Below are 26,260 nucleotides of genomic sequence, written 5' to 3' on the forward strand. Positions count from 1 at the left end.
AACTGGACATTTGTCCCTCGTACCTATGCTGGGACGGCATAAGGAGACGGGTCCCCTGAAGAGCCAGAAGCTGCCAGCTCCGAGGGACAGGTCCTGGCCCTGCCCTTCCAGTATGTCACCGGATTCAGTGCCTCCGAGGACTGCCTGAAGGGCTGGGGTGCTTCCACAGCCACGCTTTCCAACGTACTCTGCTCCTAACCATGGCACCTGATACAGGGCCGGTGCCCACCACAGCTGAGAAAACAGGCTGGGACAGGTCAGTAAGGAGGGGCGGGGGCAAGCGGCCGCAGGAGCGGGCACCGGGCGCAGTATGAATCAGCACTGAGGCCTTGGGCCAGGTAACCCCTCAGCCCTCCGTGCCAGGAAAGAGCTGGTCCTGTGGCTCACCCCAGTGACCGCTCCATCTTCGTTGCTTCACTCAACACCTGCTCTGCATCTAGAATAGTTTCTCAACAAAGGAGAGATCCCCAGCTGCTCCCCGAAACGGCTGCCTGGGACTTAACACAGTCAAGGCTCAGTGCCCCTGGTTGTGCGCTCCAGGCCAGACGCGTACCCCTGCCCATCTGCACATGTTCAAATCCTCCGGACCCCTCGAGGCACAGCTCTCACCCTGTCTGCCATGCCCCCAAACCCCCCGTACCATGGCATATTCCCGTTCCCTTATTCTGTGCCAGGGAGGCCAGTAAGCCAGAACAGGGGTCCTAACTGAACTGAAGACACCACAGATGCTAGCGGTGCATACAGAAGGGTCAGGACTGGCCATTCGAGATGATTAACAACTTTATTCTTTGTCAGCTACAAAAGGGCTGGTGTTTTGTTCCAAAGTGAGAGTTGGTAGGGCTGAGACCCGTAGAGGACCTGTGGAGTCCCAGTTAATGACAGTAACACACTGTACTGTCAGCCCCCATTAGCAGGCCTGGTGACCCGAGATCCAGACCAACCACCTGTGTGTCTGAGGGCAGAGGCCAGAGCGGAGACCACAGCTTCCAAATGTAAAGAAAGTCATTACTCTTAGGGGCAAAAGAATTCAAACCAAACAAAGTCCCGCCCCAGTGAAATCCTGGGGAAACACGGACTCCACAGCACCTGCCATGGGGACCGAGAGCAGAGGGGTGCACTGTGCTGGAGCCTTCCTCTCACGACGGCACCAGTGGGCAGCAGCCCCTCTAAGGCGAACCAGAGTCAAAAAGCAAGAAGGAAAGAGCACACAAAGAACAGGCTGGGGCCAAAGGCCATGGGGCAGAGCGGCCCTGTACCGCAGACCGGGTGGGGTGGGTGGGTGGGGTGCTGGTGCTGGCATGAACCTGGGCGCTGGCCCTGCTCCTCCGAGCTTCAGCTGCCTTCACTAAGAAAACCGACCGCCACCTCTCTCCTAGATGGTGGCTTCAAAATCAAAGCGCCTAAGTGAGGGAGACACCCAGCAGAGACATGTCAACAGCCCCTTTCTCCCTGCACACCAGCCCACGCCCCCGGGAAGCGGCAGCGGGCCGGGTCAGTGGCGCCTCCCACAGGCCGGCGCCTCGAGCCTCGCCGCACACTCTCTCGCTGAATCCTCACAACCACCATCACACAGGCATTTTGTTTAACTCTCGCTCTAGATGAGGAAGTAGGTTCGGGGAAGACTGGCAACTTGGCCTGTGTCACATGTGCCACAGGAGCCTGCGTTCTGAAGCCACACAGGCCTGAGAGAAGCTGGGCTCGTCCTGCCCCTGCCCTGCACCGCAGTGGGGGGGCTCTGGGGCAGGCACAGCCAGCGCTCCCCGTGGTGCACCTCAACCTGGAGGGCCTGGGCAGGGAACAGGACACCGTCAGCTTGGAACAAACTTTTATTTTTTGTGCTGGTCTGGTCAGTCCATGGCCATGGGTCAGTGGTAACTGGAAATAGTTGGAAGGAGGGGAGGTGAGGGGACCAACAGTCCAGAAGCAGGAAGAATGGAGAAGGGTTGGGAATGGGAGAGAGGCAAGGCTGAGGAAGGGCCCAGCCAGCTGGGTATCTGCCCTGGCTAGAAAGAACACATCTCCACCCACCAGTGCACCCTAAACCTAGGGCTTCTGGCCACAGTTCAGGCCAGGCTGGTCTGGGCCCCCCAACGCCCTCACTGGCCTGTGTGCTCCCCACCCCACCCCACCCCAGGCAGTGAATCTTCCAGAGGTTTTAATGCTCTGCGCTGGGCCTGGAAGAATCTTTTTCACTACCCCTACCTGCCCTCCCACACCCCAAATGGGGCTTCCGAAACGGGCTCAGGCCCTTCCCTGTTGTGCTCCTATAGCAGCCATGATGGGGCAACATGGCAGGGCTGTAGTGGGGAAGGAGGGGTTCCAGTCCTGGCCTGGCTCAGCGGAACACCTCACACCCCCACCAGTAAGAGGTGCTGGTGAGCGGGACCCAGAGACAGCCAAACCCAGTCCAGGTCATCAGTGCCCCAAGGCCCAGTAAGATTCCTATCATAGAAAGTTCGAGGGCCAGAGCCTCCAGCTCAAAATCAACACAATGGGCGTTGCCCTGGCCTGGCCAGGCAAACACAGGATTGTCTCCATGGGGAAAGGAAAACCACCAGCTGTCTTTGGGTCAGTGGCAAGGGTCCGAGTTAGGGGCAGGGAGGGGTCCTACAATCCAAGTGCCACTCTCCTCCACACATCTACAGGCTACAGCTTAAGAGCTTTTGGCATTACCTGTTTTGGGGATGTAAGCGGGGTAAAGGAGAAGAGAGAAAAAGGAGGCCACCACTCTCCATTCTGTTAAAAGCCCCCCAGTCCCAGAAGGAAGGCTCTCTGCTCTGGCAGAACTTATGAAGCCCCCAAGCCCTGAGTCCGGCTCTGGGTGCAGAGGAGTGAGCATAGGGGAGGACGGTGAGCACAGGGGAGGATGATGAGCACAGGGGAGGCGGGTGCTCTTTAGCTCCTGAAAGCCTCTAAAGGTTGTCAGAGAGACACACAGACGGATGGACATATGGACAGGCAGCCAGCTCCTGGAGGCTGGTGGCCAGCCACAGAGGAAAAAAGGAGAAAGACTGCCAGGGCCCTGACTGGCTGCACTTCTGCACCACCACCCTTCTGCACGCACACATGCGCACACGCGCACACACACGCACATGCACACACACTAAAGAGAGAGTGAGCGAGCGAGATAATAAAAAGAATAAAAACTAAGGGCCCAGATGTACAAAAGTCTGAGTTAAGGAAGAAGGCAGGGAAGAAGGTGGATGATGGTCAGTCCTGCAGAAGTCTGGCCACCTTCCTCAGCTTATAAATTACAACCCCCCTGGAAAATGGGGGTGGGGGCGGGGAATGATGAGGCTCCAGCTGTGGCCTGGGGGAGGGCGGGTGGTGGTCAGAGCTGCTCTGGCCCATGTGGCGGAACAGTGGCCCGAGTACAAGGATCCCTTGGGTGGTGGGGGTGGGCCGGGGAGATTCAGCAGCCGCTGGCAGGAGTCACGCAGGCCCCCTGGGACTTCACTTTGTGCCGCTGGCCCCCCCGTCGCCGGCCCCCACTGCTGGGCTTGGGCTGAAAGGAAGAAAGAAGGAGCTTGAGAAGTAGTGGCCCACTGGGAGCAGGGTAGGACAGCAGAGGGGCGGGGGGGGGGTGGGAAAAGGAGTAGGAGAAAAGCGAGCAGGAAGGACGGTCCCAGCCTAGCCTGAACAGTCATGTACTATGTGACTTGGAGCCGGGCACACCCCCTCTGTCAGATGAGGCCAGCACCCAGCCTGCCTTCCTAGCAAGCGGGACACACATGATGATGGGGTGAGACAGAAGCACTGCAAGAAGCACTAGGACAGCAGGAACCACCACCTGCCCCTGTGGAGAGGTGGAAAGAGAAAGGCCCAATGTGGGAGACAGAACGGAAAGGACAGGTCCACACAGGCGTTTCCTTCTCCAAAGGGGAGTCAGATAGAGACGACCCTGGAAGGAGCAATATAAGGGGCACCAGGACAGAAGCAGGGGACAAAGCTAACAGGAGATGCTGAGTGAGAGCCACTAGTATGGGGCCCACGGGCTCCTCTACGCCCACCCAGGAGGACCCTCTGCACCTTTCCGACGACCTTCTGGACCGCCACACACACATCCTACTCCCACACACAGACCACGCACTCACTCTTGGAAGATGGAAACCCTGACATTTTCTATTGCTTCATTAGTATCAAATGCTAATCAGGACCGACTAAATCAGCTTTATGCAGGCCACACCTCAAAGATCAGAAAATACTGCCCTAAGAGACAAACAGTGCACACTTGGCACTTATGTGCCAAGAGTAGGGGGAGACACCTTCTATGCTCTGCAGACGTGGGAGTGAGACACAGGCTGCCTGAACCTGTCCTGACACCTCCACCAACCAGAGTATCAGTCACCCTCCCACTCCCACCCCAAGGTGGTCGGGGGACCAGCCCAGCCCGAGCCACACACTCACCTGTGGCTGGAGACTGCTGGACACAGCTGGCTGCACAGTCCCCAGAGAGCAAGCTTCATCTCCAGGTGAGGGCGCCCCTACTGCCGGCCCTCCAGAGGGACCTCCGTCTTCTCGTTTCGTTAAGGGACCCTTTTTTGTTGACTGCATTTTAATTTGCTGGGGCTTTGAATTCATCGGGGAGTTGTTGGTGGTCTGGAGGAGCTGCGGGAGGCGAGGAGTTAAGGATGCGGCCGGAGCCGCAGGCGGTGGCATCGGCTCAGCTGCCCAGGGCCCAGGGCCCAGGGCCCACGCCCCGGCCCCCCCCCCCCGGGACTTCCCACTCCCTGGCCCCGTTGGTCCTGAGCAAGGTGGATGGTAAGGGGGCCATGACAGGGGTGATGGGCTAGAGAGAGGTCTTCATCCCCATTCAGTGTCCCAGGGCAGCCCCTTCCCCTGCTGATGTCTCACCTGCCTCAGCCCAGCCCGCTCCATCCTAGTCCCTGCCCCAGCTGCTCTGCCCACTGACAGCCTGCGCATCTTGTCCATCCCCCACCTGGCCAAGCCCCTAGGGTTGAGTCTGGCCCGCCCAGAGCCTTGGAAGGAACTTGAGGCTTTCCTGCTAAGCTGGCTGAAACTCCTCAGAGCATCAGCTGCGTCTCTCCCACTGCGCCGATAACAAGAGTCTGGGGCAATTTTTAACTTCAGGCCTCCCAAAGAAACCAAGTGAATGTTCAGCATCTGGAAACATTTAGAGCGTGGCTATGAGGGATCCTAACACCTACCACCCAAGAGGGACTGATTTAGAGCCTTCCCTTGTGGCCCAGGTTCAATCTCAAAGCAGGGGGAGGACTGCCATACCCCCAAGGGCACTACAGCATGTGCCGGAAGCTTCTGCCACTCTCAGTCAGTCCCGGGAGCAAGGGGCCTTCAGGGACACGATCAGGTCTGCACGGAAGGGCCTGAGGAAGGCCGTTCTGGAGGCAAGGCCACCCTAAGGCTGATTCCAAGATTTCACACAGACTGTTTGGAGCAAGAGTCAAATCACTCTGTCAAGTGCCCCTACCCAAAGCCACGAGTGAAGTCTGCAGAGGGCATGAAGTGGGCTCCAGGACACACAAACAGCTCAAGCCCCAAGGGAACTCAAGCCTAGGCGCCCCTGCTGTCCAACATTCACTCTGACCTGACCCAGTGCTGTAAGGGCAGCACCCCAGCCAGGCCACGGGAGCCTGCGCCTGGGGCATCTGAGAGGCCGACCACAGCCATGTCCAGATACCACTGTTTCCTAGAGGACAGCCAGGCCTCAACCCCACCTGCTCTCCTCCAGGGTCACCACGAAAGCCCAGGGAGACCTCTCAGGGGGAAGAGAGAAAACGGCACTGAGGCCTCACTTCAGCACTGTTCCAACTCTCCTAAGGCGGGAACTAGCACCTCCATCCCTGGCTGTTAGGGGGACTTTGTAGGGCTTCTCCTGTTGCGCTCACAGTCTGAAACTGGCGTGGCCTAGCGCTTCCTGGGGCTGGGCAAGGAGGACTGCCTGGCCATACCTTGGTGATGGTGCCCACGGCCTTGGTGCGGCCTTCTCGAAACACCAGCCGCTGGTCTATGTGCAGGTACTCAGGGGTCTTGATGAAGCGGAAGTGCACAGTGGCCTTGTCCCCGGTGCGTAGACAGTCCTTGTCCATGCTCAGAATGGTGGCCGTCTGTCTGATGCTCCCACAGTGCACTGCCAAGACAGCCAGGGGGTCACCATGAGCTGATAGAGCCAGGGGGTCACAATAGAGATCACTGAACTGCCCAGTGGCCTCTGGGCAGGAGAGACAGGAGTGAGAACATAGAATATGCTGGAGCTATGGTCCGCTAAAGGCTTCAGGGGGCCGCGTGTAGCCAAGTGAGTTGGAGGTCCGCTCTCAGGTCTGATCCTGCCATACATACCCAGTTAGCCCCCACCTGTCCTTGGACCCACGGTCCTGGTTCCTGAATACAGGGCACTCTGTTCATATGTGTGCCTTCTCTAGACTGTCGGCTTCTTGACGGTAGATTCCCTGCCCAACACTGTGTCCCCAGCATCTTAGCAATACCACATGGCACACAGCAGCATTTTGAAGACGTTAGCTGAAGGAATGAAAGTGAGGTTCTGGGGGCAAGACTGGGTCTCCAGAGCCCAGCAAAGCCAGCACTTGGTTAATGTCTGCAGAACTGAATAAACACGGCAGCTTACGGGCAGGAGAGGGAGACCCGACTCTCAGCTGCAGCTGAAAGCTCGGGGTTTGGGTAGCTGGAATACTTTGTTGGGAGAGCTAGAGCAGAGGGCCTGTGCAGGCAGTGCCCTTGGACACCTACCCATGGCCTGGTAGCGTGGGCTAATCGTGGTGGGGTGGTGGAGGACAAGGATCTCGGCCTCAAACTCCCAGGATGCTTGGGGATTCAAGCGTGGGGAAACCATCACCATGCCCTTGCGGATGGACGAGCGCTTGATCTGAAAGAAAGAGGGAATGCCAGACCTCAGGGGCAAATAATGCCCAGGGCTTCTCTCCTCTGGTCCCAGAGGACCAGGAGTTCTTTCTGGGAATGGAGACCACCCCAACTCAGCCTTGACCTTCTACTGCACTAGATCACAGGCCTTCTAGGGTGGATAATTCAGAGCCGACTTGAGTTCTAAGTGGGAAGCCTAAACGCCGCTACTGAGGATCAGGAAAGGCTTCGGGCAGGAGCTGGCACTTCAGCTAGGTTTTGAAGGATGGGTAAGAATTAAGTAGTGGTGAGAGGGCAGAGGTAGGCAAGCGTTCAAGTGGAAGGGACAGGGCGAGCATGATGTGACTGTTGGAGAGAATAAGGAAAGTCCCACTCTGCCGGTTAATGTGGTTGGCAGGGAGGTAGGTGACCCGAGAGCTAACACTTACCCCAATCCCCGAGGGACAGAGGACTGACTGGAAGGAGGATTTGGCATGGACTCCAAAGACCCTACCTAGAGGGACCATCCGCACAGGAGGGAGGTGTCTTTCTGATCTTACCACTGAGCCTGGGGCACCTATCTCAGGCACTAGGAGATGGAAAAGAGTTTAGAAGACAGGCAGGCCTGGGCTCAAGTCCTGGCTCTAGAATTTACTGTGTGTTCTTGGGCAAGTCACTTGGACTCTCTGAGCATGAGTTTTCTGACCTATAAAAGTGAGATCAGTAATCCCCGCAATATGGAACAGCCAGGACGACTGGAGATGGCCCAGAGTCTAAGGTAAGAATCCGAGGGGAGTTCTTGGTATTCGCGGCACTCACCTTCTTCAATGCAAAGGAGGCTGTCTGGCCCCCCCGCACCTCCTTAACAGGCATGCGCTTGCGGTGGATTGATTTGACAGCAATGGACAGGAAGTTACCCAGGGGATCTGGGCCAAGCAGCAGTGTGTCATTCAGCTTGATCAGGCCTCTCAGTGTTGTCCCCGACACCACTGTCCCCACACCCTGCAGAGAAGGCCAGGGTCCAGTCAATCGATTCCACTTAGGTCCTCCCCATGACATACTTGCCTTGATGTCCCTGCAGGAAGCACCCACGCAGCCTCCCACCCTGTTCAGTCCTCCAGAAGATACTCACCGGGACAGAGTAGGTGTCGTCGATCTGAAACTCGGCAGGCTCTTCCTCCCGGTAGCTGGTGCGGGGGGAGAGGAGGTTGAGGAACATCTTCAGCAGATCGAGGTTCTCACCTGTAACGTTGGAGATCTGGAATATCGGGCACATCCTAAGTGGAGGGTGAAGAAAGACAAAGGAGCTCAGGTGGCCAGCTCCTGTGTGACAGGGTGGGAGCAGGAGACCTTCTGGAACATGTGAGGCGGCTAAGGGCCCCGCTGCCCCCTCACCAGCCTCCCAGGCCTGGGCTCCACTCCCTGTCCCAGCCTTCCAATTGCTGGCCAGACCACTCTAAGTCCTTCTTCTTTCATTCAGTTTTATCTCTAACATCTGTCCCCTTGTCTCTGTCCCTCTACCACTGCTGTATTTGGGGTTCGTATGGCTGCCTCTTCTTCCTAAAGCACACACATTCTTTCTTTTTTTTTTTTTTTTTAGATTTTATTTATTTATTTGAGAGAGAGAGCGTGCGCATGTGAGGATGTGAGGGGAGAGGTCAGAGGGAGAAGCAGACTCCCCACCGAGCAGGGAGCCTGATGTGGGACTCGATCCCGGGACTCCAGGATCACGACCTGAGCTGAAGGCAGTTGCTTAACCAACTGAGCCATCCAGGCGCCCAAAGCATACACATTCTTGCTTAAAATTCTTAAATTGGCTTTGTTCTGCCTTTCCACTGCAAAGAAGTCAGACAGAATTTCCTCTTCCCAACATCTCTGCAGGTTTATTCCTCTCAAGTTCCTGTCTGCCAGCCAGACCAGAGAACCCTCTCCTCACCCAAAAGCTTAGTACTTTTTTGCTTCCCATGTATTTCTTTATTCTGATCCTGCTGCCTCAAGTCCTTCCCTCTTATCCAACTAACAAATCCTTCAGGGCCCATTTCCAAGACAGATTTTTCCAGGAAACCCTTCTCTGATGGACACTCCTGACTCATCCCAGATCTAGGGAGCACTTTTTGCATTTCTGTTACACATAATTACACCTGATTTTCCATCAGTCATCACAACAGCCTCTATGTCTCCTATCCAAGGTTAATCATACTCTTCAAGATGAGGAATTGTAATATTCCCCATTGCTCCCAGAATAGCACCTGCACAGAACAGGCGCAGGGAATGAATGGAAATGGGGCCAGCTGAAACGCACCCCCTCTGCTGGCCGCCTGGCGGTACTGAAGGCAGCGTTGGGACGCTACCACAGGCCAAAATGCCAGCGTGCTCCACGTGCTGTATACCCACCAAGCCAGGAGGCAGATAGCTCCTGAGCACCCCGAGACTCTGGGAAAAGGAGCAAACTAAGAGCTTAGTACAGAACATCCAATAAACATGTATGGAACCAAAGGATTCACTAATGAATAAATGCCAAATGCTAATCTGTGATTAGAGAGTTTCTGAAAAACGACAGAATACAAACTTACAATAACAGTTATAAAAAGGGCTGTGTATGTTTCACACAGCAGCCAGCCACAGTGCTAAGTGCTTTATACACATCGTTTCTAACACTTCCGAGGACCCTGTGGGGAAGGGAATACTGTTCCCATTTCACTCGTAAAGACACTGAAGCCTCAGCTGGAATTCCAACCTCAGCAAAGCCAGCACTTTCAGAATCTGGGTTGCCTGATGCAGCTCCTAGGCAACATTGCCAGCATGGGAGAGCTTATACTGGGACCAGAATCTTCTATTCCAACCAACCTCTGTGCCGGCTCAGCAGTGAGTGCTCCCTACCCCATTACCTCTCAGAGCTGAAGTTGGAGGCCGTAACGATCACATCATCCTTGCTCTGTACCAACACAGGGATCTTCCGGCAGCCTGGAGACTTCAGCAAGCGCTGTAACAGCTTCAGGGTTTCTTAAAGGTTGAAATGGAACACAATTAGGGGGACACAGCTTTCTCTCTGGCCAGGTTTCCAGGTCAAGACTGGTCCACTCCTTGCTGAGAGAAGCAGGAGACAGATGGACCAGTGTTAAATGCCATGCCTGGAGAAGCAAAAGGGGGATCAAAACTTGGGGTGGGCATGTGCTTGCTAGAGGCGAAGGAACACAGATAAGGCCTGTCTGGTATGGTTAAGAGTCTGAAATTTGTCAGATTTCTCCAGAGTCTCTTAAAGACCCACATCCTGTAAGAAAGGGGGCCCATGGGAAAGGCAATGTTCTCAGAATGCTCTGCTTCCTGGATAAAAAGTCATCTGACAAAGGATCTCTAGGATATTTACACATCTGCAGAAGCCCTTATGAGGCATTCCAAAAGGACGCCTCTCCATTTCTCTTCTACTATCTGTAGGAATGAGGGAGGAATGTGAGGCTTTTCTGAAACATTTGCTGGTAGAAGGCAATCAGACCCTCTGCCCAAATGCCTCCGTATGTATCCCGTTCAGATGATAAAACCCAACCCCCTGGCCCTGGGACCATCTGAAAAGAGATGCCAGATTAGGAATCTCAAGGATCCTACATTTGGAACCAGAAGGAACAAAGAGCAGGGGATAATTCTAGGGTGCTTAGACCAAGAGCTAAACAAAGGAGGAAGCAGAAGATTCTGGCTTGATGAAAACTCAGACCAAGGTGTGAGCACAAGATCAAAAAGCAGAAGATCTGGGCCGAAGCCCTGGTAGCACCACCAAGGAGCCACAGTGGGTGAAAGCCCCAAACAGAGACCGCTACTAGCCACAGGCTTCACTTACCTTGCAGGATGTTGGCAGGACACATGTCAATCTTGGTGACCACCACAAAGACAGGCACATTGAGTGCCAATGCCAAGCCCAGATGTTCCTTGGTCATCCCCACGATGCCAGCATTGCTTCCCACCTGCCCCAACACAGAAGGAAAGGTCAGGACAAGGGAGACACAAGTTGATGCTGGGTGGGCACAGGGCCTCAAAGAAGGCTGGGTTAAGAGAGAGCTCTCATCTGAGGCCCATCTGAGGCCTCCATCAGAACAGGACACGTGGAGTAGAAGTCTTAGGCCAGAAACAAAAGGGCTGCAGATTAAAGTGTGGCTGGGCACAGATGGCTTTAACCTCTGATTTAATGATGTGGGCTGTCAAAATCTGAAAAGACTTGGAAGCAGTAAAAAAAAAGACAAACCCAGACAGTCCAGGGAAACAACTGTCTAGCGTCATCAAGGCAGATTCAGTCTAACACCAGTGGCCCCCAGTTTCCCCATCTGTAAAATGGAGAGATAATAACATCCCCTTCAGAGGGTCTCCTGAGGTTTAAGTGTATAACATAGGTCAAAGGGCCCGTGCAGGACCAGCGTGAATTAGATATTCAGGCAATGGCAGCTCTCTATTCCCTCCCATAACAATAAATGTTTTAAAATATCACCATAAAGGTTGGCTAAATAAACGAGGGCATGGGTATAGGTGTGCCGTACAAAATGTACCAAATGCTCTACAGACAAAAAAGAGGAAACGCTTATCTATTAACATGGGATAATCCCTAAGGTATGTTTTTAAGAGAGGAAAAAAAGCAAGGTGTATAGCATGCTACCATTAAAAGGGTGTAGAATGGATCGTTGTTTGAAAAAAGCGGCTGTGACGAGCTGGAAGACATTTGGGGAACATCTGAGATTATGTAAACACTTACAGCCTAGATATTAGGGAACTCTTGTTCATCTTCCCTGCTGCTGTAACAGCAGGAGATAGTTCTTATTTTTGGAGCTGTGTGCTGAAGGATTTGGGGGTCAAGAGTCACAATTCCTGTAATCGACTTTCAAATGATTCAGCCAAAACAACAACAAAAATACACATACGCATCCATGACATAGAAAGATGAACAGAGCAAATGTTAGTGATCGTTGAATCTGAGTGGTGGGTCTATGGGATTTATCATGTTATTCTTTCAACTTTTCTGATGGTTTTGAAGCTAGATGGAGAGAATATATCCACATTTGCTGGTACGATTACAAAATCTCTTGAGGAATACCTAAGAAACTGGAAATACTGGTTGCCCTGAGAGGAAACTGGACAAGGGAGGAAGGAAAACTTTTCACTATAAGCCCTTTGGCATCTTTTTGTTTTGTACCACATGAATGCGTTACTTACAAAAACAAAATTAAATTAAAGTTGCCATGACACATTTATATAGTGTTTAATACATTCCAGAAGGTTTTCAAGTGATGTTCTCACTTGATCCCAGGTCACAGGTGAGCTGCTATCCCCCCAACACCAACGTCCCTTGCATATTCCCTTCTGCTGACACCAAGATACCTCCTCTCTCTGCCTTCTAATTCTTCTCGTTTCTTCCAAACACCTTTCCTATCCAACCCAGACTTGCTTTTGTTCTTCCCAACTGGGATAAAAGAATGCTCTATCACTCTGTTGTCTATATATTTTAAAGCTTTTTTTTCTGCTCTGGAAATTGATTGTCATGAGGCAATAATGATTTCAGTGTTTTCTATAGAAAATGTTTAATATTTGGATTACTGCCTAAAAGATAATACAGGACGTTTCATCTAGGGTGAAAGTATTTCCTTTAATTGGCTTCGTTCCCTATAGCTCAGTTGGAAAAATGCTCATTTTAGACTGGTTTCTTAATACAAACTCAACAACTGCCCCCAGTACGCCCTACGGCTCCTCCTCTGAAATCTCTTCTCATAGAACAGCTTTCCTTAGCCAAGTTGGTGGTGGCCTCTCGAAATGCTCAAGGATATGGGACATGAAATCGTGCTGAGATCCCAAGAACCTTGGGCAGAGCGCTGACAAGAGCATTCACACATATGCTCTGCCTCCTTACTCTCCAGTCTGGGGAGAATTTGCCTGAGAACCCATGTTTGTGGGGCAACTTGATCAACTCCGCTCTCAACAGATGCCCATGTTTACTACACTTATTAATACAGGCAGCTGGAGGAACTGGGAAATGGGGAAAGGCTTGGAGAAGGACTTGCCAAAGGAAAACTTGCTCACTTGTGTTCTCCGTAAAGCCGTAAAGCTGCGTGCAAGGCTGTGGACCCCCCCGACTCCCACTCTCTGTCCAGAGATGAGTGGGACCCGAAGGGAAGCTCTGCAGCATGATCCAACACAGAAGCCTCCGCTCCCTTCCCTTCTCAGGTGAACTACAGGATGAGCCGCTGGAAAATCTTACTACACTCAACTGCTGTATCTCCAGGCCCAACACGGTGGCAGACACTCAGCCTCTCCACAGGCACCCTGGACTGGCTGACACTCCTCCCAGGCTTTGAAAGAGGCCACCTCCCCGGCCCCTCTTGACTGCGGTCTGTGCTCTCCTCCATTTCTTTCAAGGCCTCCCCTTCTCTGGGCGGTGCCACCTGGTGTCACCTCCACAGAGCAGCCTAACCCCAGGAGAAACGTTTCTGAAGGTAGTAAGCCAGCCCCACGAGAAACCCTCCTCTGTGCCTCTCTGGAAAATAAAAGAGGTCCGCAAATGGCACCAGGAAGAGAGATCAAGGTACAGCCCCTGAGAAGGCCATAGCGCTCAGAGGACTAGGCATCTCTTTAAAATGTCAAAGCCCCAAACCAAGAGGCCTCCGTCGCAGCACAATTTCTAATACTTGCGCATAAGCACCCACAAACAGCCCACGGAGCCTCCCCTCGTCAGGAGCGCCTCACGCTTACCATGAGCATGCAGAAGTCTGGCAGATGACCTGTCATGCCGAAGACCGTGGTCTTCAGGTATTTCTCGTGGCCAGCCAAGTCGATGAAGGTAATCACCTTAGTGGACTTCTCACAAATCTTTGTCCATTCCAGGCTGCCACCGTGGCTGTCTGGCTTGTTCACCACATTGCCTTCACTGTCAAAGCCCAGAATGTCGTTGCCCACGCTGCTGGTGCGACCGGATTCAATCTCATGTTTGTGGCGGAAGAGCTTCTGGCGGGCAAAGCCTCGGCCATTGTCCAGCTCCCCGTGTGTCAGGACCCCCAGAAGTGTGCTTTTGCCAGCATCCACGTTGCCTACGACTGCTACCCTGCGTGTACATGAACCCCAACATCCTTGTGAGAGTCAGCAGGGGAGCAAAAATGAACCCGAGTAACCGGATCTCTAAGGACAGACTTGCCCCTGCGCCCCTCCAGCTCCCGCTCCTCCCATTCATGGCTAAGCGCGTTGGGGATGGCCCTGGAGGGACACCCAGAGTGGAAAGAATGATTCAGCAGGAACTAGGCTCCTGTCACAATGCCTTTCTCTCTTAACTTCCTCAAGCTTCTTCAAAGCTGCCAGAAAGGAGCCCAAGAGCCAAGAAAGGAACAGAATGCTCTCCTCCAAGACACTGGTTTTTAGTCTCGCAGGCTGACAGGTAAGAAAACGCAGCCCACGCAATGGCCACAAATGTACGGCTAGCCTCCCACTCTTGCCAAATGGAAATATTTAGGGATGGGCAAGTACAGAAATAGCAAATGGGGCGATCACGTCTCTGGACACTCCTTCCATGCCTCAGAAGGAAAAGGAGTGAAGCTGGTATGCCAGGCGCCAAAGGCTCCGGCACTGTTCTCTCGAAGCCCTAGACCACAAGGTCAGGCTGCAGAGAACCCTGAACTGTTCTGAGGCCTCCTCACCTGACCTCCAGGAAGTCATTGTCTCCTACTCGTTTCCGGACCAGGTAATCACGCACTCGGCCCCCAGCTTCTTGACGTTCCCGCAGGAGGATGACATCAGCCTCTATCTGCTCTGCCATGCTCTTCACCGTAGCGTAGGAGGCCTCCATGTCGGCTTCACTCAGCCCATACTCAGTCCCATCTGGTGACAAGAGCCCAGACATCAGCCTGCCAGCCGGTCAACCACCCCTACCAAAGGCCCCACCCCAGACACTGGAGAAGAACATGGCTCTCTCTACCAGACACTTCAAAAACTTGGGCATACACGGAGTTAATAAATAATCGTGCCATGGGCTTCCCTTTCAAGCAGGGTGTTCATTAAACAGTAATCACTAAGACTCTCTGAGGTTTTATGCTAAGCCTCATGCTGGGTACTGGGAATACAGGTGCCCTTGGTGAGCTCCCAGCCCAGCAGGAGAGACAGAAAATTAATTAACTGTAGTACAGCTTAAGTGCTTTACTATAGAACTGTACAGAAAGAATGTAAAGCATGAGCAACTGGCATTGCCTGGGGAAGCTGAGGACAGCTTTGCAGGGTGCTGACTCCAAGTTGGGTCTCCAAGTATGGAAAACGGACCTACGGAGAGAGGAGTAAAAACATCCTAGGCAGAGGAACGAAGCATGGAGCGTGGCAGATCACAGCACATTCAGGGACCAGTAAGCAGCTCGGTATGATGGGGAGCAGGATGTCAAGTGGTGAGAGACCACACAAGAGGTGGGAGCTGTTAAGCAGAGACGTCAGAGAGCAGCAAAACACAGTATGTACCAGGCAGTGGGAAGCCTTGGGGGTTTAGGCAGGGGAGTAACCTGACCAGATTGCTGTGGGTTAGAAAGATGTCTGGAGCAGCAATATAAAGTGTGCACTGGCAAGCGAGAGACCAGAAAGGGGGAGCCCAGTTAGGAAATAATACTAATAATCCAGGCAAGAGATCATGAGGACGGGAGTCAAAGGAAAACAGGGAGAGAATTTAAGAATGATTTTAGTTAGGGACAGATTTTTTAAATGAGGTGGCTCAGGTGAAATATCCAGCAAGCGGCTGAAAAAAAAAAAGTCTGAGCTCAGGATGAGGAAGGGCGTCCAAAGGAAAGTCAATGGACCAGTCACTCACTTGAGTGCTTACTGTAAGGCAATCCCGGCAAGGTGCCTTCCACGTGGTGTCATTCAATTTCCACAACTGCTCCCTCAGCTTTTCCTCCAGGCTCTGGGTCTCACGGAACACCTCTACTCCTTCCCTAGGCTGACCCCTGCAGCATGACCTCAACCTCTCTTCTCTTACACTGTCTCCCAAACACCCCGCAGTACCTTTTCTCCGCTTCTCTTCCCTCCCTCCATGCCTCCCCTTAAAAATGAGCTCGTTCTTAAACCACAAAAAGGAAACCCACCCCCTTTTCCCTTGCCCCTGCTTACTAAGCTACCGTCTCCCCGGTTCCTCCTCTTCCCACCAAGCATCTCAAAAAAGTGATTGCACCTGCTGACTATTATTTCTGATGACTGCAGAAGAAACTGGTTTTCAAGACGTAACCAGACTTCAACCACTCATCTAATGCCCTTTTCTTGACCCCTCCAGCATTTGACACTGCTGGCTATCCTACCACCTTTGCTTCTTGAAGCACTTCCCTCCCACTCCGCTTGCCTATCGCCTGAACTCTCCTGATTCACCTCTCTGCCCTCTGGTTCCTTCTTCTCGGTTTCCTCTGCCTGCTCTTCCTGCTCCTATCCCCTAAATGCCAGTCTTTTCTAGCAATCAGTCAGTGGTCCTCTTCTCTAGCCTCTAAACATTTCCCTTGGGCACCTCATTCTATGGTTCAAACTGTAGTTTTGCAAACCACAGAAACATTCATTTCTAGCACTGTCCTCTTTGCAGAGCTCCAGACTGTATTTCCAGTTGCCTGGATGGTAACTCTTCGAAGCCTGGCATCTAAACTCAAGCACTCCACCCCCCTTTAAACAACAGCACAAAAACTAACAGCCCTAACAAAGCATTTCAGACCTCCCTGCAATCCTAAGTAGTAAGCATTACTGTTCCCATTTAGCAGTGGGATAAACAGAACCCACAGAGGTCTCAGTGTTGGTAAAGAGCCAAGGGGCTGTGCGAGCTCTTGGGTCTTCTGATTCCAAACCTAGAGCCTTTTCCTCTGGCAAGGATTCCTCCTTGTGCCCAACTAGTTCCTCCCTTGCCTTCCTTACTTCTGATGACACCACCACCCTCCCAGTCACCCAAGCTCAATGCTCATCCCTCCAGTCCTGCTGATTCTAGCTTTAGGCCTCGCCCTTCCGTCCTTGTCCCTGCTCTCTTGTTGCCAATCCAGTGCCACCAGCCTGATTCAGGGCCTGTTCTACCTTAATCCCTGCAAGACCCCTAGCTTGTCCTAGAACACCTGGGCTCTGTTCCCTGCAGCCCAGCCTCCATACACACAAGCTTAAGCTCCCAATCCAGCCACAATTCTGACGTTCTCACTTCTAACTCAAAGCCCTGGAATGGCTCCCCCAGCCCAGCAGCATCCGGTTCCAATTCCTTAAAGGCCTCCCCCATTTATCCCACACCCCCTCCTCAGTTTTGTCCCAGTTAAGTGGCCCAGTCGCCATCCCCCATGTTCCCTGTACTTCTTCAGCTTTACACCTTTACCTAGGTATTTGCCATCCTAGAAAGCCCCTCAGTGTGCCACATCCCACCCCTTGTGGAGCAGTGTTTTGGATGCATCTACTCCCCCACTATACACAGGCATCCTGAGGACAGAGTGTATCTCAAACATTCCCCGGATGCCCCATGCATGTGCTTCTCCTCCACCAGGCCCTCTAATGTTTGCAAAATGCAAAACAAATGAACAAAGAGGGAGCAGTTGGACTGAGGAGTTTCCAAATACACGGCCAGCTGAGTCTGGAAATCTTCTGGTTAGAGAAGGACTTGTTGCAAGTGTTCCCAAGAGGAAGTCTGCTAATCCTACCATTCTTGCCAGACCCCCAAGTTCTAGCCAACCTTCCCTGTTTCTGGTAAAACAAAATGCTTTCAGGTCCTGTTCCATGCCAGGGGGCAATTATGAGTGTTGCCCTGGCTATCTAGAGCTCCCGGAAAATGCTCCCAGTCACATTACCCTTCTCCAGCATGCACTGCATTCCTCACTCTGGAGGAGTGGAGACAAAGGTCAAGGAGAAAAGCCGCAGAGGTCCAGTTACCTAAGGCCACATATCCAGCCGTGTCTGAACCTAATCAGATCTCTGTCCTGCCATCTGACTTACCTTTTCTGTACGTACTCTCCTGCTCAACATGCGTTTAGAAGTCTTGAACTCTTTTGACATAGTATTCAAAAACCATCAAGATCTGGGCCCTGCAACCTGTCCAGCCTTCACCCTCCTGATAGTCCCAACCTCACACTCTATATTCCCACTTTACAGAATCACTTTTAGGGGCGCCTGGGTGGCTCAGTCGGATAAGCATCCAATTCTTGACTTCAGCTCGGGTCGTGATCTCAGGGAGGTGAGAGCCAACCCCCTGTTGGGCTCCGCACTCAGCTGGGAGTCTTCTTGAGATTCTCTCCCTCTGCCCCTACCCCAACCCACTCCCATACGAGCTAAGATATATATATTTTTAAGAGAATCACTTTTGGTTCACCAAATATTCCACAATCACCAATGCTTTCTGGAAATGCTTTGCACAGTGTTTGTGCATGTGGCTTTCTCTGCTCACTTACTACTGCCTCCATTTACGCGGAAAACTCCTATTCATCCTTTAGTATCAATTCAAGGAGCACCTCTTCTTTGAAGCCCTTCCTGACTCCCCTACAAAGACTTAACACTCCTCCTATGTTCCCTGAACTTTTAATACAGTAGCTGGCTCTTGTAAGCCATGACTTAATATGAAAAATTAACAAAGTGGTTCTTGAAAGAAATCTCATGGTAAATCAACTATAACTTGGAATCCTTAAAAAATTATTACTGCAATTACTAACGCTAGGTAACATTTATATAATGCTTACTGTATGTCAAGTATTAATCTTCACCATGACACCATGGGATGGATTCTATTATTAACCCCATTTTAAGACAAGGAAAAGAGCCAACAGGCAAATGTAGACCTACCAGGCTCCAGACCCTGAACTATCAGGCCAGGCTGCCACCTTTTAAAATTAGGAATGTATACTTAAAGAACACATTACTCTGCTTAGAACTTTTTAACACCTAACTTATCCATACAAAATCTCTCTGAGGTAGGGTAAGGAAGTGTGTCATTATCCCCATTTTACAGATGAAGGATGGGATAAACAGAGGTGAAGCACCAAGCACACACAGGAAGTCAGTAATGAAGCTGACCCCCCTGGGGCCTCGCACCTGGTGTAGTCTTCTGATGTTCAACTTGTTTAACTAGTTATGATGGCCTTCTCCCTCTAAAGAATTCCAGCAGGAAGGAGTCACTGTGAATGTAACAGCTCCAATTGGTAGATGCAAAGATAACGCTTGGGTGTGCAGATGTGACAATGAGCATCTCACATTTTCTTATGCTTTGCCATCGGATGGTTAATTAGTTGTGAGTTGCCAAGGCATGGTAAAATTCACTAAGAGTCCACATTAAAGAATAAGGGGGAAAGGGTGGGGTCTTAAGAATTTAGATCATCAAAGAACAGTCCTAACACTTGTCAAAATCGATCTAGATGAGGTTTCTTCAATGCTACAAGCATGGAGTGGCCTTGGAGTGGTTCATCCTGTTACAGAGGGCCAGATGTGCACCTGAACGAAAGCTTTCAAAAAGCTACCAACAATCCCCTAGCCACCAAACAGAATGGCTTCTTCTGAACCTGACTCTCCTTAATGTCTTTAGCACTTGACAATGCTGACCAATTTCCTCCCTTTCTTGACAGGCAACTTCTCAGTTGCCTATCTCTCTGACCATGCTTTCTTTAAAATGATAAGACCCGAAAGGGGAAGGTGGCAGCAAGGATGGAATGGAAGGGATAGATAGGAGAGACGTTTCAAAGGAAGGCACAGCAGTATTTGGAGATCAAACCCTTCTTCCATGTGTGAGTCTTGAAGCATTTCCAAATATTATTTTCTACTGAAGTTATCTATTTACATGCCATCTCTCTGGGACAGAGACCAGATTATAAGTATCCAAAAGTACTTTGCAACAGTATCAAGCCCTTAGAAGATACTTAATAGAAGTTCAGAACTTTTAAAAGTTCAGTTCTTAGACTAACAGGAATTATTACCTGCCTTTACAAAGCCTACATTCAGCAAAGAACTGTTGCTTTAATGATCCATCAAGGCCCACCAAGGCTTTCTGCAAAGATGACAGAGACAAGTTCTGGTATGAGCTAAATCTATAATTGTTAATAAGCCCAGCTGCCATTTCAGCAAAGATAATGTCACAATGAAGCAGGGGTAAGTGGGCCTTGTATCGAGGTTATAAACTAGAAACAACCCCCCCAAAACTCCCAAAGCCCCAAAAAACAAAAGTCCAAGATATAATCTGCAATGAGGACTGTCTTTGTCTAAAACAGTGGGCCCCATTACAATGGAATAAGCAGGCAGGAGGACATTCATCAGCCCCTTCCAGAATAGTAACAAGGCTACATGTCTGACAGGATCTCAGAGAGAGAAAAAGAGGACTTCTGTTGTCACAGCTATGCACACTGAATGGTCACTGTGGTTTAGGCAAGGTAGCCTTGCAGAAGAGGAATTCTGGGTGTCCCTTTCTTGCAGATGTCAAGAAGAATTACAAAGGTTCTCTGCAAAGCAGGCCATAAGTAGCAATGGGATCTGTAACCTGGGCCTGGAGAGAGGAGACCTAGAGCTGCCCAAGGCAGGCTTAACTAGAGATCTAACTATGACTTGTTCTATTACCTGAGATAAGAAGTTTCCTTGCTTTGTACTTTCCCTTTATGCAAATTGAGAGTACTGGAGGTAAAAAAGAAGCACCTGTAAAACCGCCCAGAAAGTGAATCTTTGAAGTGAAGCATATTATGACCACCAAGGTGGGAATTAGCATTATCATTTTGTACTTTAATGTCCTCCCAAACAGTTCTGTGGACACTAAAGAATCACTGCAACTGAGACACATGAACAGGAAGTCAATAAAAGAGGGAAAATGTGCTCTAAATAATTTTGTAAAAATAAAGCATAAGGAAAACTATGCTCACCTGATCCCTGCCCAATGACATATATGGTCTCTCCGCATCCCTCGTCCATCCTCTCCCACATCTGCCGAAGTAGGCTGTCATACTGCTCTGATGTAGGGCTCACTAGAACCAGCTAGAAAAGAAACCAACAGCCTTAAGACCACACTTACTACAAGGGCACCACAGCCAAAGTAGATCAACAGCCTGACCAAAGACCCTGACTGAACCCCACAGCACCCTGACCTAAAATAGCTACACAACCCCCTCATGCCCTCTCTGCCTCTCCTGAAATAGACTCTGAGCCTAAGCCTTCCATGAGTTAAAGTTATACGATGGACTAAAATGAGTATGTCTGAACCACAACCCACAGAAAAGAGGGTGTGAGGAGCCTGCTTCCTGCTGCTTAACAGGAGGGGCGGGACCCACAGCAACTAAGAATCTGGACTGTGGGCAGAAACTGATGAACAGTGCTTTACTACCTACATGTCAAAGTCTTCCCCTGCAGCTTGCAGTTCACAGGACACAGATCTCATGCACTGCCATGCACTGTCCCCAAGGCCAATGGTTCTTACAGTAACGGGAGAATTCCGTTCCATCTTGCCTTGGCTGACCTGATTATTTAGGAATCGGCAGTTAAAACCGCTGCAAGACTCATCTTCATCAACAAACACCATTACACTGAGATGAGTATTAGCACCATCATTTCACAAATTTCTGCCAGTAACATTAAAATATGAACTACTTATTTGGGGAGGCCAATTACCAGTAGCTATGTCAGATTCCATCCTCTGTCTACTTGTGTGTGACCTTGGACAAAGAACTTAACCTTTCTGAGTCTCAGTTTTTCAACCTACAAATAGAGACTATACTACCTACATCCTAAGCACACTGTACAGACCAAGTGAGGTGACATGCAAAGCATCTAGTCCACAGCTCAATAAATGGTAATTAGTTTCCTTTATCCAGTCATTCCTAGGAAAACCTTCTTGGATGAAACTAGCCACTACAGTCAGCTAATTGTTTCTCCCTTTGAAAGCTCTCAGAACTTTTGGTCTCCCCCGCTAATTGTAGCAAGTGTATAAACTTATAGCTTCCGGTCCTTTCCTCAGCAATCAATCTATTCAACACATCCCTTCTTCCCCTCCACAGTTTTTCTTTTCAGTATCATCAAAATTTATATATATATACATACACACACACATATATATGTATATGTGTGTGTGTGTGTGTGTATATATATATATATATATATATATACACACACACAACACACATAGGTTCTCAACTTTAAAACAGTAAGGAAGACTTCCCCAGTCCTGAGATGAAGTAACACTTCCCTATCCCCGAACATTAAGTAAGTTGGTCAGGAAATGAAGGTACTCTCTTTGCAACTCTGCCTTGAAATTTCCCACTGTGTTTTCAAGATTCTCCGGCATCCTGACCATGAGTTGATATCCAACTCATCTGCTTTTGAGTCAAGTGCATTTCTTACAATTTCCTGAGTTGACTCACTAGGGCTTCTACTTGTAACTTGGGTGCTGTCTGGGTGTTTTGCATCATGTCACACCACCTCACACATTTCCTCTGACCATTCCTCTCTCTGAGCTTGGCCATTCTCGTTGTGGCAGTAGAGACATCAGACAGGAAAACTGTAATAAGGCAGACAGCTGGTTTCTAAGTAGGTAGTTGAGACTAGAGGGAAAGAGAAAAGTTGAAATTTGGCTGCCTAGGTTGCAAGGGAAGTTCTCTCCAGTTTGGGTCAAGTTTCATGCTGTTTTGCCACCACAGACTTCGAAAAGTCACAAATGTTTTCAATGTTCAATAGACATCTTTTTATTGTAACTATCCAACAGTAGGTAGGAGGTGGCATTGGTATTCTCTCTTCCATAGGCTGCTATTTAATCTGCACAGGGAATTATCAGTTATTCGGCTCACTTCAAACATTTACTGAGTAGTACATATTAGGCACTGTACTTGGTGTCTGTTAGACAATCGACTACATTTCCAGATCTAAATGGCTTTATTCTAAATTCGTGAATCAGGCAGCGCCCTACTGAGCAAGGAGAAAGGAGTTCCAAGTAGCTGTACAAAACCCAAAGATTTTATAGGCAGAAAGGGGGTGAGACAAGGTTATCAGGGGAAGAAAAGAAAGGATCATCTCAGGCACGGTTACCTTCCCTTTGGGAAAGGCAGGGGGTCCTATCAGGCAGATTACCTCACTAGTGCTAACCCAGAAATTTCACTCCTGGGGAGAGGGTGAAGCTGCAACTAAGAACTGGTTTGTAGCCCAGGGGGCAAATGACCCCATCTTGGGCCTGTTGTTACCGCTGTCCTTGTTTTAAACGTCATATACATTTCTCATTTTTACAACACATCTCTACTTTAAAAATGATGCAGCTGAAGAAGCGAGAGGTTAAGAAACTTTCCCAAGGTCACAGAGCCTTTTACAGTGGCAGGGCAGGAAAGGGAACCCAGCCCTGTCTGACCCTCAAGTTGGCGTTCTTTCCTTTAGTGATGTTTAAGCACCTTCAAAACAGCAGTCACATCTTATACTTACTTCTTCGTCCTCATAATGCCAAGCAGAAGCTGAGCCCTTAATTCCTGTCTACCTTCTCACAAGCTCAGAAGCCCCGATTTCAAAGGTCCTTCATTATTCCATTCATACACGCTGAGGTCCCACTCCCAGCATGGCGAGACTATGGGTCCTGCCCATCTTTCAGTTTTGGTTTGGGAAGGAATTCCTCGGACAAGCCTCTCCGCGACTGAGCGACTACTTTCCGTCTCCTAGTCCGACACCAGGAAGAGCCCCAGCCGCCTTCCTGCTCCCCGTGGGGTGATCGTCCCGCGCCTCCGCTCCCCCTGCCTCGGCCACCTTCCACTCTCGGTTGCCGTGGCCAGTGCAGGGAGACAACCACCCCCTCGGGCTCGGGGGAGTCGGCACCGCGCGGGGCGCTCCGGGCGTCGGGCATCCTCGTTCCACGTGGCGGAGCCGAGGGGTTGTGGTCTCGGCGGGAGCCGGACGGCGGGAGGCCGGGTAGGCGCCGCCGGGAGAGGACCGCGGTGCGCGGGCCTCGGGGGCCACCCCTCGCCGGGAGCCCCAGACGCTTCCCGCACCGGCAGGTGGGCGGGCTCGGCTCGGCCCCTCCCGCCTCCACCCGCGCCGTCGCCGTCGCTCCGGAGACCGCTCGGCCCGCCGCCCCGTCCCCTCAGCGCCCGCCGGGTCCCCTCAGCGCCGGCGCCCGCGCCCGGGCCTACCTTGCTGGTGAGGTCCAGCTCCGGCTCGCCGTTGAGCGCCTCGCCGTCCTCGCTGCAGTCCGAGTCGAAGCCGCCGTGGAGCCGGGCGGCAGCGGCCGCGGCCCTGGCCGCCCCCGGGGAGCTGGGCTCGGGGGCGAACATAGAGGCCGGGACCGGCGAGTCCATCGGGGAGCGACTCCGCTCCGCCGCCATCTTTAATAACTTAGGCTAATTCGTAGCCGGCCTCCCCTCCCTCCTCAGCGTATTTGCCTAATCTATGCGCGGGGGGGCCCCGCCCCGCCCCTCATCGGATAATTTATGCGAAACTTTTCGAGTCGCGTAGAGGGTGACACGTATCTCTAGCTAAGAAACAATCGACCGGGCCTCCCAGCCACCAATCACTGGAGCCCTTTCAAGTACCTAATGAATAATTAATGAGGTCCAAACCCCAACAACAAATGTCTGAGACGTCACGCGCCTGGTTCGCAGCTCGGGAGGGGGCAGCACCGCGTCCACGCTACCTGCCTGGGGCCTTCCAGCCAACGAGACTGGGCAGGGTATGATTGACACAGTAGCCATCCAATGAATGGGGAAGTACACACAACGTTTACCCTCACCTCCTTCTTTTCCATAGGCGGTGCTCAGTTTCCAACTCTTACGGCAAAACAGTCGCCGAGGAGTCCTTTCCGATGATGGACAGGGGCAAGGCCCAATCTAATCACCGGATAGGTCCCGCGCCTCGGGCCGCGGGCGACCGAGATAGTAAACCGCACAAGGCGCCTCCCTGCTCTCAATTTAGTGACTCCCTCCTGGCTGTCCTTGGAAGATCGAGGTTTGACGATCTGGCAACCTCCAGGCAATTTTAATAGAAGGATCGATGCCTAGAATACTGTAGCAGCCAAAGCGAGGCAATTAATTAAACGCTGACCTTAGGGAGAATCTTCCATTCACTGCCTCTGCGGAGAGAGCAATTACAGGGCCAAAAAGAGGCAACCAGCTAAAACGCAAGCCAAAAGTGTATCACCACATTTGTGAACTGTGAACCTGAGATCTAGGGTCTCTTAGGGTAGTTTCTTAGGGATGATTTTCATGATTTCATCCAGCGTATCATCAGTTGTGTAAAGTCCCAATCCACAATACCACCAGCACAAGTTTTAGGGTCTTTCCCTTTCAGTCTCAAAGGTCTGAAAAGCTTGATAAAATAAGGGATTAGCCAAAACTCGCATAATGCTGGCCGTGGCCACCAGGATTGCTGCCTGGGCAGCAATCAAGAAAGAGCAGCCATCGAAATAGTAACATAGCCAAGATTAAGGGTTTGGAACACAGGATTTAGTAAGAGTCAGGGTTCAAAATGGCCTTCAGTTTCAGGGATCCACCTGAAAGAAAAAAACAGGCAACCTCTGCTTGCTCTTGTTTCCAACTACCTATTTTTGTTTTTGTTTTTAATACAATCAAGTCTTATGCGCACAAACACAGCTGGGAATCTGGGACGAAAAGTCACTCAACTCCAAAGGTCTTGATAATAGCTCTTCGAATGTGTTTTTGTTTTTGTTTTCTTGGTAAACTGCTCATCACTATCCTATATTTTCCTCTAGGAGGTAGTTAAAAACATTAAAATCTTGATTTGGCAGAAAAGCCAAATATCATGCCTTAGTACTCTAGAATAGTTGGTATTTACCATTTTACCAGCTGGCTCTTCCAGAAAGAGCTCAAGTTCAGAATGTGCTGACACCTACTGGTAGACTAAAAAACATGTCCTTCTCACTATAGGGCTTGCCCAGAAAAAAAACTCTCAAGAGTAGGTGCTTCTTGAAAGAGAAATCTAAAATTACATTTTGGGAAGGGAATTCCCCACCCATTTTTACATCCCCTTTCTGAAGACGGGTTAGAATTCAGGGTCAAATTCTGGGTCCACGGGCGCCTGGGTGGCTCAGTGGGTTAAGGCCTCTGCCTTCGGCTGCAGTCATGGTCCCGGGTCCTGGGATCCAGCCCCGCATCCGGCTCTCTGCTCAGCGGGGAGCCTGCTTCCCCCTCTCTCTCTGCCTGCCTCTCTGCCTACTTGTGATCTCTATCAAATAAATAAATAAAATCTTTAAAAAAAAAATTCTGGGTCCACTACTTACTAGCTGCGTGATCTGAAACAAGTTAATTAACTCTGAGATTCGGTTGTATCCTCTAAAAAAAATAATAAATTAAAAAAAATATGTATACACATATATGAAACAGCTATCTCATGGATCTCACGGCAGAGTTAGCAGTAAATAAATGAACAGCGCTTGCAAGCCTCCATTAACTAATCTTATGAAAATATAACTGCAACACTTAGGTGGCTTACAAATTACAATAATTTAAAACAATCCAAAAGTTGTCTGGATTAGGGC

General features: G+C 50.8%; 1 protein-coding gene across 1 annotated transcript; it reads right to left on the reverse strand.

Annotated features, from left to right (window-relative positions):
* Nucleotides 1-762: 762 nt before the first annotated feature.
* Nucleotides 763-25,325, reverse strand: GTPBP1 (GTP binding protein 1). The gene is made up of 12 exons (XM_080811171.1): nucleotides 23,901-25,325; nucleotides 20,667-20,778; nucleotides 14,496-14,676; nucleotides 13,561-13,909; nucleotides 10,670-10,793; nucleotides 9,726-9,840; nucleotides 7,970-8,114; nucleotides 7,657-7,839; nucleotides 6,727-6,862; nucleotides 5,931-6,109; nucleotides 4,408-4,608; nucleotides 763-3,505 (listed from the first exon to the last, which is right to left on the reverse strand). Exons 1-12 carry the CDS (start codon nucleotides 24,090-24,092, stop codon nucleotides 3,413-3,415), a joined length of 2,010 nt encoding a protein of 669 aa, XP_080667297.1. The 5' UTR covers nucleotides 24,093-25,325; the 3' UTR covers nucleotides 763-3,412.
* Nucleotides 25,326-26,260: the final 935 nt, after the last annotated feature.

This window comes from Martes martes, assembly GCF_963455335.1.
Source record: "Martes martes genome assembly, chromosome: 8".
Classification (NCBI taxonomy): domain Eukaryota; kingdom Metazoa; phylum Chordata; class Mammalia; order Carnivora; family Mustelidae; genus Martes; species Martes martes.